The following is a 19,755-nucleotide window of genomic DNA, read 5'->3' as shown; positions in this document are numbered from 1 at the left end:
TAATTGAAATTTACGTTTATTATTCCTTCTTGCATAGTAGTGATTGAGTCTAATGCTCTTGGTCTCCAGAACCCACATTTCTTTTTTTTTTTTTTTTAAGATTTTATTTATTTATTTGACAGAGAAGGGGAGTGGGAGAGGGAGAAGCAGGCTTCCCGCTGAGGAGGGAACTGGATGCAGGACTCGATCCCAGGACCCTGGCATCATGACCTGAGCTGAAGGCAGACGCTTAACGACTGACTGAGCCACCCAGGCACTCCCAGAACCCATATTTCTTATACTTTACAGTGTTGTCTGAGAATTCAGAAAATAGGTATATCCTCTCCTGGTACACTGGACTCCAGCCTGACCTGATCTTCCCTGCCTTAAGTTTCTCTACCCCTGAACAACTGGGACAAAACTTACTCCCAAGCTAGAAGTTAAAGGGAGAGACATAAAACCATCAACTGAGTACCTGATGTAAGGCCTAACAAAAATGAATTCAATCCTTTATTTTTATTTACTTGTGTGATTCTTAACTTTCACTAATGATACATATGTAGTAATTGTGTTTGAATGGGAGTCCACAAAATACTCGTTAACTTATATTTAAATGAAGAGCAGGGAAATAATGTCAATGTATATCTCTGAATTCTGAAAGAATAAACGGCAATAAAAACACCATTGGCCCTTGTCAGTAGGTGTTTATTTAGCACTGTGTGCCAGATACTGTTAGGCACTGAGTTTAAAAGGTAAATGAGGGGCGCCTGGGTGGCTCGGTTGGTTAAGCATCTGCCTTCAGCTCAGGTCATGATCCCAGGGTTCTGAGATTGAGCCCCACATCGCATCAGGCTCTCTGCTCAGTGGGGAGTCTGCTTCTCCCTCTCCCTCTGACTGCTGCTCCCCCTGCTTGTGCACTCTTTCTCTCTGTCAAGTAAATAAATAAAATCTTAAAAAAAAAAGGTAAATGAGCTTTATAGCATCCATGCCCTCAGCCAGCTCACAGTTTAAGGAAAGACAGATGCACAAACATTTCAAAAAATGATAATGGGCTGTGGTAGTGGTCTGCAGTGGGAGGAGATGGGACACAGGAGGAGAACTGGAGGGAAGGGGCAGAAAATGTCTTGTGGAGGAAGGATCCCTGAGCTAATTGAAAAGTAGGAAGAGTTTGCCTACAAACATGAAGTGTGTGAGTGTGGGGAGCTGGAGAGGTTTTCAAATGAGAGGACCAGAGTTCACAAAGTGACCAAGGTGTAGGAGAGCAAGCCCCTGGATGGATGGGGTAGAATGGGATGAGGTGAAGCTGCCAAAGTAGGCAGGGCCTTGTATCTTGTGCTATGGGGTGTTGAGACTTGTTCCCATAGGCAGTGGGGAGTCATTGAAGCAATTTTAAGTAGAGTAAAACCAGATAGCAGGAATATATGGAAATGTACTCCATCCGGTCTTATGTCCTTGTCAGAATATCTTAAAAAGACAAATGTGGAAAAAAAAGGTATAACATTTTTGATGGTAGGTGCTTAAGAGAGGGAGGTAATTAAATGAAGACCTATGAAACCATGAATTTGTTTTTTTAATTTCCACTTATCTTTAGACCATCGAAATTCCTATGTTAAATATATTTATATATATATGTACTATAAAGTTTATAAAGCTTATAAACTTTATAAAGTTATATATTTAATGTACTGTATTTTCCAAAATTTAGTTTCTTTAAAAATACCTACATGTAGTATTGTTTATTTACATTAAGAATTCTGAACAGAATGGGTTTTAGAGAGATCTTTAATCCTTACTGTGGCTAGAGTAGTCTCACCCTTAACTATGTTATCCGCCCCGTTATCCTTGGGGGCTATGTTCCAAGACCCCCAGTAGAAGCCTGAAACTGCAGTTAGTACCAAACCTTATATGTACTATGGTTTTTCCTATACGTACATACCTCTGCTAAAGTTTAATTTATAAATTAGGCACAGTAAGAGATTAAACAACAACAATAAAATAGAGCAATTATAACAATATACTACAAAAGTTATGTAAATGTGGTTTCTCTTTCAAAATATCTTATTGTACTGCACTCACCCTTCTTATGATATGAGATGATAAAATGCCAATGAGATGAAGATGAAGTGCGGTGGATGAATAGGCATTGTTACCTAGTGTTAGCTACTGTTGACCTTCTGACTATATGTCAGAAAGAGGAACACCTGCTTCTGGATTGCTCTTGACCTCAGGTAGCTAAACCACTCAAAGTGAAACTGTGGATTTGGGGGGGTGGGGAGTACTTTATTGACTGTATTGGGAAGAACAGAAGTCAGTGACAGTGTTTGAAGGATGTTTTATTGGTTTGGTATTTTTAAATTTAGCAAGAATATATTAAAGATTTCTTGTATTTTCTTTCTCCGTACACGTGATGCAAATTAATAATTACTGCTACCAGTTTTGAGTTCTTACTGTACATTAGAAACTGTGCTAAGCATGTTTTATATATAACTCTAATCTTCCCAACAGCCCTAAGTAATATGGGCATTATTCCTGTCTAAGAATAAGGAGACTTAGCCTTCATTCACACATCCAGTGAGTGATGGAGCCTGGATTTAAACCCAAATCTGTCTGTCACTGAAAACTTCATGCAGTTTTCAACATTTTCCTCCATACTGTAGAAAAGCATGAAAAGGGGGATTATGGTGGCTCTGGTACCAGCTCCTAGGAAGGCATAGCAGGCTGTTGTTTCACATCTACTTTTGATTTGGTGATCACTAGAGGTGGCCTTTAAATAATGGAGCCACAGATTACAATTGTGTTTTTCTCAGAAGTAGTGCACAGCTAATTATGGATATGTAGAGTCTGTGCCCCTGAGTATTTGCTGGTATGGCAACACCTTGTATGTCTAGTACTAGTTAATTTTGAATACTCAGCTTCTGGTATGACACCAGAGCTACAAGTGGCTTTCTCTGGCCCTACTACACAGAGTGAGCCTCAGATGGCAGCATTGGCATATCCTGGGAGCTTGTTAGAAATGCAGAACCTTAGGCCCCATCTATATTTACTGAATTTGAATACTGAATCTGTATTTTAACACAGTCTCTAGATAATTTATGTCCACATTAAAATTTGAGAAGCACCACCTTAAACAAATAAAAAGAAAAATTGATTTGGCAGTAACAGGTTAGTACCTGATATACTAGCCATAAATAGCCAACATATTCATTTGTTTCATTTCTTGGGAATCATGTTAATTAAAATAGTTTGAATTGATAAAATCATATAATCTTAGAGTTAGATGGGATCTTATAGGCATCTAGGCCAACCTCCCTTCCATAGTAGAAGATACACTTTTCTATGATATATCTGCCAGTTTATCATTTAGAATATAAATATTTTTACAGTATAGTATGCATTGAAAAAAGCCACTGATCAAAATTTTACAATTATAGGGTTGCTAAATCAGAGAAGGAACTTGACATTTGTGATCTAAAGATTTAAGGATTTGGGAATTTGAAGGAGCAGTGAGATCAAGTTCACTTTCTGGTTTGTCATTTGTCAATGACAGAATGATTTCTGATCACAGCCATTGGGCCCCACTCTGGAGAGTCCCAGAGAGGTGCTATGATTCCTCAACTATGATAGGAAAAAGATGCTTTGTTGCTATGGTAGTCAGGTAGCTACATGAACTGATTTGTGGGACTTCAGTTTTACTGAAACTAAGAAGGAAGGAACGGACTTTCTCCTGCTCTAGTCAAGGTTGTCACTCAAGCTGGCTATGTTCTACTTGCCTGTATCCTCAGGGACAGGTGGGCAAGGCAGCCCCAGGAGAGTAGAATATTTCCTAGGGCCTCCTTTACTGGATATTGGCCACCCAGATAATATGTAATTTGCAAAATTCTGCCTCGTCTGTTTCTAGGTCAAGCCCAAGACTGTTGAATAAGCAGTCATTGAGGGATTGACGCTTAATTTACTGTTTCGCTCTATAGCTCCATCTTTTGTAACACTTCTGTGTAAAAGTTGGTTTCATAACCTAATGTTAGGATTTGATCTTAGTGCTCATACTCATATATATAGTTCCTCAGATATTTCCGTGGAATATTTAAGTGATTTTAATACATATGTCTCTCTCCTTCTGAAACTGTAGGGTTCATCTGCTGATCGGAGTCAGTGGAGGGAACCAACCAGAACATCTGATGGCTTATGCTCACTCTATGAGGCAGCTTTATGTCTCTTTGAAGAGGTATGTAATAGTCATGGCTTTTACATTAAAAATTACTTTGTCATAAAATGCTATAGCATATATTTGTCCCTTAAAAATAATTACTCAGTGTTTGGAAAGGATGCAGAAGAAAGTAGCATCAGGGTTTGCCCCTAAAAGTGGAGCTAGGGCGTCTGACATCAGGAATGGGAAAGAGACATACTTTTCAATGTATACACTTTTATTCATTTTGAGCTTTGTATCATGTGCAGGTAACTTTAAAAATTTTTAAATAAAAACAGATACAGAAAGACATACAAACAAACGTCAGGCTTAACGAATTATTATAAAATAAATATCCTTCTAATCTGTACCCAGGTAAAGAAATAAAACTACCAACCATTCTAAATGGCTCTTTCATGTCCTGGTCTTAACCCCTGTCCTCCTCCCCTAAGCAACCACTATCCTGACTTTTAGAGTAATCACTTCCTTGCATTTCTTTATCATTGTGTCACCCAGGTGTGTATTCCTAGGCACTGTAGTGCAGTCTTGCCTATTAAAAAAAAAAGGGGGGGGTGCCCAGGTGGCTCAGTCGTTAAGCGTCTGCCTTTGGCTCAGGTCATGATCCCAGGATCCTGGAATCGCCCCGCATCTGGCTCCCCGCTCAGTGGGAAGCCTGCTTCTCCCTCTCCTACTCCCTTTTCCGTCTCTCACTGTGTCTTTCTCTGTCAAATAAATAAAATCTTTAAAAAAAAAAAAAGATGTCTTTTAAATCTCTTAATCTATAGGTTCCCCTCCATTTTTTTCTTTACCTTCAATGTTTTTGTTCAGAACCTGGGCTTTTTGCTGATTGATTACTCATAATCAGTTCACTATGTCCTATTTATTTCCTGCAAATTGGCAGGTGGATCCAGAGGTTAATCTGAGGATTGATGGGTCCTAGGCTTGATCCCTTTGGCAAGACTATACATGGTGTTGGTGATGACCATGTTCATCAGTTTCCTTCTGGTTGTCTCTCTTGTTGTGGTATTAGCAACTCTTGACGCTTAATGACTACATTTATTAATTCATTGGTTGCAAAATGGTGATACTTTAATTGTATCATTCCTCTTTCATTTATTCATTGGAATGTTTTTATAAAGATGATTCCCTTATCAACTATTTGGTTACTCTGCTTCAGTTCATATAAGAAAGACTGAATTAAATGCTTGATTATGTCTAGTTTTTAAAAATTTTAACACTGATTTTATATACTAGTGTCCAGTTTAATGAATTGGTCTGTCATGTTCCAGAGTAGACCAGTTGATTTCATTTGAAAAATATCATTATGAACCCATAGACTTAAACCTGTTTGAATTTTAACCCATTAAATTATTATCTATAGTGGAATTCATATTGTTTCATCTTTGGCCAGTAGTCTTTAGGGTGGTTCCTGAGTTCTTTTTTTTTTTTTTTAAAGATGTATTTATTTGAGAAAGAGAGAGTGCAAGCAGGGAGAGAGGCAGAGGGAGAGGAGAGAGAATCTCAAGCAGAATCCCTGCTGAGTGCGGAGCCCCACATGGGGCTCGATCCCGCGACCCTGAGATCATGACTTGAGCCAAAACCAAGAGTCAGATGCTCAATCAGCTGAGCCACCCAGGCACCCCCTAAGTTCTTTTGATATAGGCCTAATAATCTTTCATAGCTTTCTTGCCCTCTGAGACATCAAATTATTCCAGACTGTCTGCATCTGCTTATATTTCAGAGTTATTGGAGGTACCTTTGTCACCTAGTTTTGTTGTGAATGTTAGGTGTGGACTTGAAGTTTGGCCTTGTAGTTGTTCTCTGTAGTGAATCAGGGTGTTTAGAAAATGACATTGCTGCTGCAGGATTTCTACCCTGCCCCTGCTCCAGTTTTCAAACATACATTTCTAGGCCCTATAAGTAATTTTTTTTTTCTCTTACTCTTTTTTGGGGGATGTGGGGTGGAGGAGGAAAGCTGTGATTTATCATATAAAACTTGTAATAGATCTTTAGATTGAAAAATTTAACACTCTTGGCCCCACTACCCTCCTTTTGTCTCAAGCAAAATTTCAGATCTTTTATTAGGGACTGGCAGCCTTCACTTACACATATTTTGTATGTTCTCACAACTGTCCTCATATTCATTGGAAAATGTTTAACACACGTGTCATCCTATTGTTTTGGATACTATTTAATGATTCTGACTAAAATTATTCTATCCCCTTCCATTTAATGGGCTTTTGAAGATTAACTTTTGAAGGTTTTCCTTCTATTGTTTGAGTAAAAAAACACTACAATACAGACAAAAGAATCGACAACAGCTGTAGTCAAGAGTTAATTTTTTTTTATGTAATCTCTACACCCATCATGGGGCTCTAACTCACAACCCCAAGGTCCAGAATCACATGCTGTACTGACTGAGCCAGCAAGGTGCCCCCAGAGTTAATATTTTTACTGTATAGAGTTCATATAAGCCAATTAAAAATCCATTAAGCCCTAATAAATAAATGGGCAGAAGTTAGTGGTAAATAAATAGAAAAACTCGTTCTGTTATAATAACGAAATGTCAAGTTAAAATAATGCATCCTCTTTTATCCCACTTAAGTTTGCAAAAAATTAAAAGCATAATACTTATTATTGGTATGGATGCAGTGAGACTGCTACTCTCATATAGACGTATTCCTTGGCTAGGGCAACTGGGATGGCCACCCTGAGTCCTATCCTTCTGGCAGGGTTGTGGGGGACAGCAGGTGGAGAAGTGTGGTTTTTAAAAAGCATTATGAATAACAACAGACTTTACCATTATATTCAACACAGATGGTAAATAAGCGATGATTTTTATTTTATGTATACATAAAATGTACTGCCTGTGATATATAGTAGAACCATTGTGGAAAGCAGTTTGTTATAGTATGTTTCAAGAATCGTAGGATTGTTGTCCTTTTGGGATATAGTAGCCCTGTTTCTGAGCTTCTCTACTTAAGAAGTAATGAAAAATGTAGTCACAGCTATGTTCTTAAAAATGGCTTGTATAGGGTGGCTCAGTCGTTAAATGTCTGCCTTCGGCTCAGGTCATGATCCCAGGGTACTGGGATTGAGGCCTGCCTCAGGCTCTCTGCTAGGCAGGAAGCCTGCTTCTCCCTGTTCCCCTGCTGTGTTCCCTCTCTTGCTGTCTCTCTCTGTCAAATAAATAAATAAATAAAATCTTTAAAAAAAATTTAAAAATGGCTTATATAACAAAAAGAATAAATGTCCCAATTAAAAGAAAAGGGTTGGGGGCTGGAAGGGATGGGGTGGCTGGGTGATGGACATTGGGGAGGGTATGTGCTATGGTGAGCACTGTGAATTTTGTAAGACTGATGAACCACAGACAGCTACCCCGAAACAAATAATACATCATATGTTAATAAAAAGAAAAATAAATAAAAGGGTTAAGTAAACTGGGGTTTTTACATTAGGTGGAAAATAAGCAGTTCATTCATGAAATTTAGGTGACTTTTATTTCATCACTTTTATATATCCACTGTGATAACTATGTTAAAGAATGTGTATATGCAAAATTCTGGAAGAACACAAGTAAAAAAGATAACATTCGTTGTATTAAGGTGATAGGATTATCAATTTTTTTTTCTAAAAGTAAACTTTAAAAAGTTCAAGCCCCACAACCCTGAGATCAAGAGTTGCATGCTTTACTGACTGAGCCAGCCAGGTGCCCCTTCTACTTTGTTTTTTAAGTTTTTTTTTCTGTAATGCTGTGTGTGCAATAATTATTAATTAAAAAAAAGTCTTGATTATGTGTCTCCTCCTCCTCATTTTTGCCACCTTTATTAGTATCTTTTGCATGAGTAAGTAGTCTAGCCAACTGTATTTAAAATTAGGTGTATTGTTCTTAGGTATTTGAGCAGTTGAGAGTTTTAGAAGTAAGGAAAATAAGCAGTAATTTCAGACAACATTTATAAAGCTGTCTCCATTAAGAATGTCTTGCCTATGTTTTTTTTTTAAAGATTTTATTTATTTATTTGAGAGAGAGAGAATGAGAGCTAGAGAGCACAAGAGGGAAGAGGGTCAGAGGGAGAAGCCGACTCCCTGCTGAGCAGGGAGCCCAATGCGGGACTTGATCCCGGGACTCCAGGATCATGACCTGAGCCGAAGGCAGTCGCTTAACCAACTGAACCACCCAGGCGCCCTGTCTTGCCTATGTTTTGCATGTTTTTAATTTTAACAGGTTTGCAGAATGGCGTCTGATTACTCAAGGACGTGTGCTAGCCCAGACAGTATTCAGACTGGTGATGCCCCCATCGTCTCGGAAACCTGTGAGGTTTATGTCTGGGGGAGCAACAGCAGCCATCAGCTGGTGGAAGGCACACAGGAGAAAATACTGCAGCCCAAACTGGCTCCCAGTTTCTCCGATGCTCAGACTGTGAGTTCTCTGCATATCTTAACACACTGGTAGATGACACGGTTTGCTGTAAGTAGTGTTATAAGGTTTTTTTTTTTTTTTTAAGTGAGTGAAGATTCTTGTTTCTTATCTATATTGTTTCTATATACCATGCTGTATCACTTTTTTCATCTTAACAGGAAAAAACCATTTTTAGTCCATTTCCCTAACATGGTTTCCAAGTTTCAAAAAATTAAATTAGGAGCTGGATTTTTGAAAAGAATTATGAATGACAGCAGACTTTCCATTGTATTCAATGCAAATGGTAAATAAGACTAAGCAAAAGCTAGTATTTTCATTTTGCCAGGTTGGCATTTTATTTTCTTATTATTACTTTTTACATTTGTAGCTACCTTTTAGCCAAGCTACGACTTTCTATTTTATTACTAGTTTCATTTAAAGTTAGGTTTTTTCCAAATGAGTGTAAAATATATTTTATATGGTCCTTGCCATAATGGACTCTAAGGAATTTATAAGATAATTTTATTCCTTGCCCTTCACCCACCAATTATAAGATGAGGCTAAACATTTTACTTTGTTGCTTTATTGAATCATGACTGGGTAGATACCCTGAAGAGATAAAATATGCATTGATTTGAGCTCAACAATAAAGTCACTATGAAAAGGCCATTAATAGTTTTCTTAATTTTCTGTTTAATGTCTCTGGAGATTTATGCCATATTCTGCTTTTAAAGACTTCTTTGAACCTCTTTGATAAAACTAGCATTAAATATTTTACTTTGATTCTCACAGAAGCATTTTATTTTACTGTTCTGTTTTTTTGCTTTTAGATTGAAGCTGGACAATACTGCACTTTTGTTATTTCTACGGATGGCTCTGTCAGAGCTTGCGGTAAAGGCAGCTATGGGAGACTGGGCCTTGGAGATTCTAATAATCAGTCCACTTTAAAAAAGTTAACATTTGAACCTCACAGGTCCATTAAAAAGGTTTCATCTTCTAAAGGATCTGATGGTCACACCTTAGCTTTTACAACAGAAGGAGAAGTCTTCAGTTGGGGAGATGGTGATTATGGGAAACTGGGACATGGAAATAGTTCAACACAGAAATATCCCAAGCTTATTCAGGGCCCTCTGCAGGGAAAGGTATGCGCTTTCTTTTTGTATTTAAAAATAATTAGATGCACTGTGCTATAAGTGATTATATGTTTCAGATTTTGATATATTCTTTCTGAAGTTCCCCCCCACCCCCAAGTCCTTTTTATATTTTGTATATTTGCCTTAATGGTTTACCAAACACTTTCACATACATTACTTAATTTTAATTCTTATAACAACTTTTTAAGGTAGTCATTATTCTCATTTCACATGAGGAAACTGAGAATCATCCATTTCACAAATATTGTTCAGTATCTTCCAAGTGCTAGGCAGTGTTTTAGGCCTTAGACATACAGTAGTGAACAAAACAGACAAGATCCATGGTCTCATGGAGCTTTTAATCTGTGGATACAGATAATCAATAAGTAAGCACATAAAATGATTTCAAATAATAATAAAGAAAAAATTGAGTAATGTATTAGATACTAACTTGGGTGGGGTGTGATATTAGGTAATGAGATCATAAGGTTGGAGGAGGTGGCATCTTAATAGAAATGAGGCATTTAGAGTGGTTAACTCACTTGCCTAAGATCACACACAAATAATTAGCACCATTAGAAGCTGAACCTAGATCTCCTCTTCTAATTTCTATTTTACATTTCTTTTTTTTTTTTTTTTTTTTTTAAAGATTTTATTTATTTATTTGACAGAGAGAGATACAGCAAGAGAGGGAACACAAGCAGGGGGAGTGGGAGAGGGAGAAGCAGGCCTCCCGCGGAGCAGGGAGCCCGATGTGGGGCTCGATCCCAGGGCCCTGGGACCATGACCCGAGCCCAAGGCAGACGCTCAACGACTGAGCCACCCAGGCGCCCCTATTTTACATTTCTTTAAAGAAGTGAAGGTATTTCCCTGAACTTACAATTATATGCAATTATACAGGTTCCTCTATTTTAAGATTACATTCTTGCCACAAAAGTTTTTTTATATAAGACCCTTTTAAAGTTAAATTTTTTTTTTAAAGATTTTATTTATTTATTCATGAGAGGCAGAGAGATAGAGGCAGAGGGAGAAGCAGGCTCCCAAGGAGCAGGGAGCCTGATGTGGGACTCGATCCCAGGACCCTGGGATCATGACCTGAGCCGAAGGCAGAGGCCCAACCATCTGAGCCACCCAGGCGCCGTAAAGTTTAAATTTTTATATTATACCAGAATTGCAAGTTGGGACACTTTTCCTTCATGGGAGGTTGTCTGACAAGATTGGCTATCAAGTGAATTTTACTTTATTATAACTTGTAGTATTTTAACTTAGACATCAACCCCAAAGCAGTGAGCTTTGGAATGTTCCACTGAACAGCATCATGGGATACTTGATAAGATGCTGAATGTGGGGCTCTAAGGAAATTTTCAGATAAATACTATTTGAAGTTGTATTTTTCTAGTCTTTCTAGCACCTTCTTTCTTCCTTAATTCCAATTCTTTAAACATTTTTTTACTTGTATTCCTTTTAATGTCCTATTTTTTAATTTTAATTTTATTTTATTATGTTCTATTTTTAATGGAAACATTGCTAATTAAATATAACTTAGTATGAATGTCATAAAGGAAAAGTATTCCAAAAAGTAAATTACTGACTTATAGATAAAAATTTCAGAAGTTTTTAGCATATTATCTAGAATGTATTAGGTGCTCAGTGTTAGTTTGTTTTTAAATTTTGAGAGAGAGAAAGATTGTGCTCGAGTTGGGGGGGAGGGGCAGAGGGAGAAGCAGACTCCTGGCTGAGCAGGGAGCCTGATGCAGGGCTCGATCCCAGGACCCTGAGCTGAAGGCAGACACTTAACTAAGCCACCCAGGCATTGCATGGTTTTCAGTATTTTTAATTGAATCTAAATTTTGAATTTTCTAAAGTGAGTTCTAATTTTTGGAGATTGAAAAGATACAGAGTAATTAGTATAGATATTTTTTTTCTGTTAAATAACTATTTTGGTCAGTGGTAAAAGCTATGAGTCATCTCCCAGTTATGTTGTTGTACACTCTTATTCCTCTAATTCTACTCATAAACTGTACAGCTAATTGAGGGTAAAGAGATACTGCTAAGAGTTTAATTAATATAAGCTTATATAGTGCTTAGATCTTTCTGCATTGGTAATAGTCACTATGTTTTTGAGAATTATCCCTATTATGTAATGAGTTTTTCTTGATTAGCCAGGATTGTAGGTTTTATGTTAACATTATATTTTTTTATTGTTCCATGGGTGTTTAGCCCCTGCCAACCCTTTGAGTAAAGACTTGATTGGTGATACAGTATTCTTGCAAGTGATTAGATTGATGTGTTCAGGGCTCCTGCTAACCTTCACAGTGCCTTTGTGTGAATTAAGGAAAGTTATCATCTTCGGGTGGAAGCCAGGTTTCATGGCTTGGCACATGGAGCAGAGGCTGTATTTTCGTACTTTCGTGACCTTAGGCACCCTTGTCCTGGGCACAGCCTCTACAACTGTACATGGCATCTTCTGGATAAGTTGTGAATATCAGTATCTCTGAAGTCTCTGTGCATAAGATCAAATATGAACTATATGTTTTAGCATATTCATGTTCTTCATCTTGGTGTGCTTTGTGTGCCATGCAGGTAGTTGTTTGTGTGTCTGCTGGGTATAGACATAGTGCTGCTGTCACAGAGGATGGTGAATTATACACATGGGGTGAAGGAGACTTTGGAAGACTAGGTAAGCTTTTTTAAAATTGAAGTTACTCTCACAGAAAAATAGAAATGATGGTTACAGAGAAGCAGTGAGACTAGATTTAATAGGCCAAAGAACTGTTAATTATTTTGTTAGTTTTAGCCCAGAGGAAGACAGTTTTATACTACGAATACCTGGATTCTAGTGCTGAAATTTAAGCTGTAATTAAATCTAGCAAGTATTTACTGAGTACCTATTATGAGCAGACACTGAAGGATTTCAGGGACAAGAAAGATAACATCATGATCCTGAAGTGTGTGTGAAAACAAGTTGACGTGAGCATGTTACTAGATAGCATTAGACAAGTGCTGGGAGAGGAGCATATATAGAATATTCTAATGATTCACTGAAGGGACTGTGTGTCTCAGTTTGAGAGCAGCCTAGAAGATTGGATGAGAAGATAGATACTGGAAATGATTCTGTCTTTCATATTTAATTGCACTTTAAAAATACCTCATTTCTATCATTAACTTAACATGTTTATTCTGCCTGTGAAGTAATGTCCTAAAGAAAGAGTTAACAACATTATTCTTTGTTGTGTGTGTTTTATCCAAGGTCATGGAGACAGTAACAGCCGTAACATTCCAACATTAGTAAAAGACATTAGCAATGTAGGAGAGGTTTCTTGTGGCAGTTCACATACTATTGCTTTGTCTAAAGATGGGAGAACTGTATGGTCTTTTGGAGGAGGAGACAATGGTATGTAAAAAATTATTTATTGATAGTTTTGGGCTTGTTTTCTTGAGATTTAAAAAAATGTACTTTTCTGTTGTACATGCCTAATGTAGGAAAACTCTAAAGATGAGTAGAAATTTTAGAAATTTAAATGAACTGTTTCAATGAATGTTGCTATAGCCATTGTTAAAACTTACATAGGTAGACCTCTAAGTATATATGTATTTGTATAAACATGTACATGTATTTCCACATAGATGTCTTTTTTGAAAACCAAAGCAGGCATGTATATCTTAGATATTTTATAACCTGGTTTTTATCTGACAGTATTTTTTGAATATCTTTCTATGGCTGTACATTTTTCTAAGTAGCTCAATGTATTCCTTTATGTAATTGTAATACAACTTAAAAAAATCAGTTTATTATTGAGTCCCTAGATGGTTTCCAAATATTTTTCTGTATCAAAAACTATACAACGAATGACTAAATACTTGTCCACTTATTCACAACTATAAGCAGTGTGAGATTGCTTATTTTTCCCATGTCTTTCAACAACAAACAATTGGTATTAAAAAGTAATTTCAGTAGTGAAAATGGTATCAATTAATAATTCCTTGATTCTTAGGTTGAATTTATATGTTGTTGGCCATTTGCTTTTCTTCTTTAGTGATTTGCCAAGTTTTCTATTTCAGTAACTATTGGCTCTGTTCAAAAATTAAAAATAATTAGATACATACAAACTGCTTGTTACAACCTGTTTATTACATCAGCAGATTTGAAGTTAGAAATATGACCACTAAAAGTAGAGAAAGAAAAAGTTTTCCATATCTCTCTTAAAGTGGTTTTAATTGCTTGAAATTAAGATTCAGAAGCCTGTTGGTTGGTTGTTTCTTTCTTGTAACAAAAACATTCATTTGTTTACCTCCTCTGCTGTCAGAAACAGAGTTTTGCACATCTGTCAGGTTAGTGATAGAAAGATGAGTGATACTTACCAACATGAATACTTAGGTAAAAGAATAGAGGTTCTTTAAAACAAATAAATTGTTTAACTTGAATGTGCTTTTTTTTTTTTTTGGTAGGCAAACTTGGCCATGGAGATACTAACAGAGTGTATAAACCTAAAGTTGTTGAAGCTTTACAAGGAATGTTCATTCGCAAAGTTTGTGCTGGGAGCCAGTCTTCACTTGCTTTAACATCAACAGGGCAGGTAGGAATAAGGGATGAGCATAAAAGGATTAAATTATTTCAGAGGAGTAGGTGACTAAAAAGTAATAATCATAATTAAACTTTAAAGTTAAAAAAATACATTTTACTTTTTAAGATTTATTTATTTGAGAGAGAGAGAGAGTGGGGGTGGGGCAGAAAGAGAGAGAGAGAGAGTCTTAAGCAGACTCCATGCTGAATGTGGGGTCCCACATGGGGCTTGATCTCAGGACCCTGATATGAGGACCTGAGCTGAAACCAAGAGTCAGACGCTTAACCGACTGAACCACCCGGGCGCCCCTTAAAAAAATAACATTTTAAAGGCAATCTATTGAGGGCGCCTGGGTGGCTCAGTTGGTTAAGCGACTGCCTTCGGCTCAGGTCATGATCCTGGAGTCCCGGGATCGAGTCCCGCATCGGGCTCCCTGCTCGGCGGGGAGTCTGCTTCTCCCTCTGACCCTCTTCCCTCTCGTGCTCTCTTCTCTCATTCTCTCAAATAAATAAATAAAATCTTTAAAAAAAAAAAAATAAAGGCAATCTATTGAAATGAAGTATTTTCTCCCGTTTGAAGAGGTAGAGTATTTGCAAAGGAACGAGATTTTCTCACCTGGCATGTGTGACCCAGATAAACCCGTTCTCAGCCCCATTCTTTGTATTAACAGGTTTTATAAAACCTTTATAGCACTCAGCACCCCTTAAATTTTTTCCTAAAAATTATGGATAGTGGGAGAAAGTGTGAATAGCTCTTGTTGAAACCAGTGATAGGAACTAAGAGGGCAAGAAGGTGATCAAAAGAGGGTAAGGAGAAATTTCCATATGGAAAATGATCTGAGAGGGATAGGTGTTTCTAAGAAAGGGCTAGTCAGGCTTAGGATAGTCAGAACTTTACGATCCCTTTATTAACTTTTGAACTTCTATGTGCATATTTTGACTTCTCTCTGCTTTTTGTTGGTGATGGATAGGATCCAGGTATGGTGATAGACTTAATAATTTTCTTCTTATATCCATTAGCAACCACAGTGAAAAAGTGAGCTGACCACTCATTTTCTCACATGTAGGAATCCATTACGTACCACATAGTTGTATAATAATGTTTTCTGACTAATTCACAAGGCAGATGATGAACAGCAAAGCTGAAATTAGCATATAGTGTAATTATTTTGGAGAGACTAGAATGCCTTGTGTCTTAAAAAATCAAACTCAAACTATTCATTACCCTATATTTCATTACATTAGTCATTTGTTACAGTGCTGGATGGTGCCTTAAAACCTGGAACTTCTCTTTTACTTCTTCCTCACTATGGGTTTTGTGGTAAGACTATGAATTGAGGCCAGAAGATGCTCACTTGCTTAATGTATAGCCATAGGCAAATCACAGACTTCCCTTCATCATCACGTGGTTCTTTTGTATGAGAGGGGTAATGATTTCTGCTTTGCCTACGAATGATCATATAAGGTAATTACATGAATTGAAAATTTCTATAAATTACCAAGTACTGTTCAATTATTAGTTGCTAATAATGATAATACATTTATTACATTAAATTTCAAAGGAACTTGTGAGTTAGTTGCTATATAGAAGAGTTGTATCATGAGTATGCTAAGTTGTGTGAAATCAAATATATATACTTAGGAAAAAATAAAGTGAGAGAGAAATACATTTAAATGACAAGGGTAGTTCTATTTACCGTTATACTTGCTGAACATGAGATGAGCAACATCTGTTTTTCCCTCAGTCCTCTCAGGCCACTTCACTGCTGACTTCCCATCATATTAAGTGTGATTCTTATGTTGAAAAATACAGTATGTATATTTTATACAGCAAGGTCCCTAAATACAAGCCAGATATTTCTTCATCTGGTGTTCAGCCAGAGGAACACGGCAAGAGCGGACTCTACCTATATGGATCTTACTGAGTGACAGAACTGTATTGTACTTGATGAGTGATTTAGGAGATTTTGAATGACTTTGACTATGTATTTTTTCACCTTACTTGTCTTTAGTTCTTAACCCCTTCTAACATATACCTTTAGTGTACTGGAATTTTGTTCTATTTTTGTCTTAAGTAGTTCTCTAGCAACTGGTACAAGTATTTGCTGCTCTTTTTTTTGTTTAAGAGGTTTAACCTCTCAGTAGTCTTTACTGAAAGACAAAACAATTCCCAAACCCAGTGGCATAAGGGTAAGAGTCTATATGATATTACCAGAACCCACCGAAGGAAAAAAAAGTCACTCAGTTTGCTAATTGTTTTGATTTTGGGCTGCCCATCTGATAGTCATTCATCCTTTTATCTTCCTCTTCAATTCACCTTTCCCCTAAGCTTCTTAAATCAGTCAGTGGTGGTGGTTGTATTAATTAGCCAGAAATGAAGATGATCGGAGAGCTGTGTTGACTACTGCTTCACATGGCCCTCTTTGTAAGTGATCATTAAAATTATTATAACAAAGAGGTGATGTGATTTTTAACTGAATCATAAACATCAGTTTTGTGACTTACATAATTCATTTTATATGTTCACACCTTGGTCTAATCAACCAAGAAATATTTGTTGAGACCTGCAGACAGAGTAGGAAACATATGAAAGAGAAGATGTAAGATAACAACAGTATTTCTAAGCTGCTAAGATCTTCTAAGATCCTTCCATTTTTCCTATGACCAGTTATTTTTCTTTTCAGCTCAGCTGCTTGTCTGCCTGTGTAGTGAACATTTAAAAACAGCAAAATAAATATAAAAGTCAAAACAGTAAATACTATTTTTAACAGCAGAAGGTTATTATTTATTTTTTTCAAGATTTTATTTGAGAGAGAGAGAGAGCAAGTGAGAACACAAAGCAGAGGAAGGGGAAGAGGGAGAAGCAGATTCCCTGCTGAGCAGGGAGTCCAGTGCGGGGTTTGATCCCAGGACTCTGGGATCATGACCTGAGCCAAAGGTGGATGCTTAACTGACAGAACCACCCAGGTACCCCAGAAGTTATTTAGTATCAAGCCACACTCTCATTTATTTTTTAATTTATTTTTAAAAAAGATTTTATTTATTGAGAGAGAGAGAGCACGCGCATGCATATGCACATGAGTTGGTCGGGGGAAGGGGGACAGTGCAGAGGGAGAGGGAAAGAGAGAATGCCAAACAGGCTCCAGACTCAGTGCGGAGCCTGATGCAGGGCTCCATCTCATGATCCTGAGATCATGACCAAAGCTGAAACCAAGAGTTGGACACTTAACCAGTTACCCTACCCAGGTTCCCCTAGATGATATTTATTTTTAAACAACGTAAGTCTTCAACCTAATAACTCAGGATATTACATGTAGTGCTTTTCTGTTTGTTTCAGGTCTATGCTTGGGGCTGTGGAGCTTGTCTAGGTTGTGGTTCTTCAGAAGCTACTGCTTTGAGACCCAAGCTTATTGAAGAACTGGCTGCCACAAGAATAGTTGATATTTCTATTGGAGATAGTCATTGTTTGGCTCTTTCTCATGGTAACGTCATTTGTTTTTAAAAGAAACAGTATTAACTATTATCTTCTGTAAATTATTACATTTAAATTAGGCTTTTGTTTATTTTATTTTTAGATAATGAAGTTTATGCCTGGGGCAATAACTCAATGGGGCAGTGTGGCCAAGGAAATTCCACAGGTCCTATTACTAAGCCAAAGAAAGTGAGTGGCTTAGATGGCATAGCTATTCAGCAGATCTCTGCTGGAACATCACATAGTTTGGCATGGACTGCTCTTCCTAGGGATAGGTAAGAATGCCACGTTTAAAAAATTCTTGTGTTCTAATAACAACAGAAACACCAATGAAAACAAAAATAATTGTACTTTGTTCATAAAATGCCCTTCTGAACATTTCTAGTATTGATTTTTTTACTGTCACAGAAATGACATCTAGAGTTCTTTCGATTTGAGTGTTGAGGCTATATTATATAAGCAAGAAGTTATACCCTCTATTTAAGATAGTTTCTTGATTTAAGTGTCTTTTAAACATTTTGAATTCCTTCTCTGTCTCTAGATCTGATTTTAAAAATTAAATGTCTCCATATTAAGAGGAAGTTACATTAAAATACAGTCAGAACTAGGTTTTATTTATTTATTTATTTATAAAGATTTTATTTATTTATTTGAGAGAGAATGAGAGAGATAGCACAAGAGGGGGGAGGGTCAGAGGGAGAAGCAGACTGCCTGCTAAGCAGGGAGCCCGATGTGGGACTCAATCCCGGGACTCCAGGATCATGACCCAAGCCGAAGGCAGTCGCTTAACCAGCTGAGCCATCCAGGTGCCCTGTTTTTTATTTTTTTAAAGATTTTATTTATTGAGAGAGAAAGTGAGAGAGAGAGAGAGAGAGAGCATGAGTGGGGAGGGAGAGGGAGAAGCCGACTTCCCTGCTGAGCAGGGAGCCTGATGCAGGTCATGATCCCAGCCCTGACCCTGGAATCATGACCTGAGCCGAAGGCAGATGCTTAACTGACCTAGCCACCTCAGTGCCCCAGAGCTAGGTTTTATTAAATAGTTGATTAGCCTCAGTGGCCTTCGTCTGGTTGATTTTTTTAAAACAAGCAGTGGCTATACTTTTAAAGGTTGCTTTTGCAGAAATTTAGCTTTTTCCTAAAGAGAGAACCATATCTTTTTAGAAAATCAGGTAGATGATTTTTATTAGGAGTATGAATTTTAAGGAATTTTAGGGTTGTTTCAGATATTTTCAGATGCATGTGGGCTAATTTAAACTTGGTATATATTATATTTGCATTCCAGACCCTTGATTCAGATGGATTTATTATGACATTCTTTTTTTTTGATTTATTATGACATTCTTACCAATAAAAACATTTATAGATAATTACCCTCCAAAACAAAAGCTAAAAATATAATAAATTGATTATAAATAATTTGCTGTTCATATTAAATTTGCAACTTCCCAATTCGTATGTAGGTAGTTGGTTCCCAATATCTTGACAGTCTTCAGAAGAGTCTTTAGGAGTTGTTCTTTTTTTTTTTTTTTAAAGATTTATTTATTTATTTGAGAGCAAGAGCGTGAGTGTATGTGAGTTGGGGAATGGGCGGAGGAAGAGAATCCCAAGCAAACTTCCCACTGAGTGCAGAGCCTGATGGCGGGGCTTGATCTCATGGCCCGTGAGATTATGACCTGAGCCAAAACCAAGAGTCAGATGTTTAACTGACTGAGCCACCCACGTGCCCCAGGAGTTGTTCATTTAATAGCTTTTAGTTTATTGTTCTATAGAGTCAGGCTGTTTTTCTTAATATGAAATACACATTTTATAGACCCTTAGAACCAGAAGACTGTAGTAGATCCTGTGGCTCAGGTCTTGCCTTTAAGTGAGTGAATATCCAACTTTTCAAAGCAGGTTGTGGTTATATGTTTTCTCTTTGAAGAACTGTAGGGATAGCAAATTCTTGGTTTTCCTTGGTTGCTAAAATGAAGGGTTTTAACTTTTATAATTAAGAAGGCCTTCTGTATATTTTGTTGAAGTCTTTCA

The 19,755-nt window shown here is 37.1% G+C and overlaps 1 protein-coding gene across 5 annotated transcripts in view; it reads left to right on the top strand.

Annotated features, from left to right (window-relative positions):
- Positions 1-19,755, top strand: part of HERC1 (HECT and RLD domain containing E3 ubiquitin protein ligase family member 1) — a 187,792-nt gene that overhangs the window by 44,499 nt on the left and 123,538 nt on the right. For all 5 annotated transcript variants that reach the window (XM_027569669.2, XM_027569671.2, XM_027569670.2 and 2 more), the window contains exons 3-10: positions 4,106-4,201; positions 8,388-8,582; positions 9,392-9,703; positions 12,278-12,374; positions 12,945-13,088; positions 14,144-14,271; positions 17,596-17,740; positions 17,834-18,005. In XM_027569669.2, the coding sequence (XP_027425470.1) occupies positions 4,106-4,201; positions 8,388-8,582; positions 9,392-9,703; positions 12,278-12,374; positions 12,945-13,088; positions 14,144-14,271; positions 17,596-17,740; positions 17,834-18,005 (1,289 nt within the window). The remainder of the gene's footprint in view (positions 1-4,105; positions 4,202-8,387; positions 8,583-9,391; positions 9,704-12,277; positions 12,375-12,944; positions 13,089-14,143; positions 14,272-17,595; positions 17,741-17,833; positions 18,006-19,755) is intronic.

This window comes from Zalophus californianus, chromosome 6, assembly GCF_009762305.2.
Source record: "Zalophus californianus isolate mZalCal1 chromosome 6, mZalCal1.pri.v2, whole genome shotgun sequence".
NCBI classification, from domain to species: Eukaryota; Metazoa; Chordata; class Mammalia; order Carnivora; family Otariidae; genus Zalophus; species Zalophus californianus.
The sequence above is the reverse complement of the archived record's forward strand: the minus strand, read 5'-3'. Positions and strand labels throughout refer to the sequence as shown.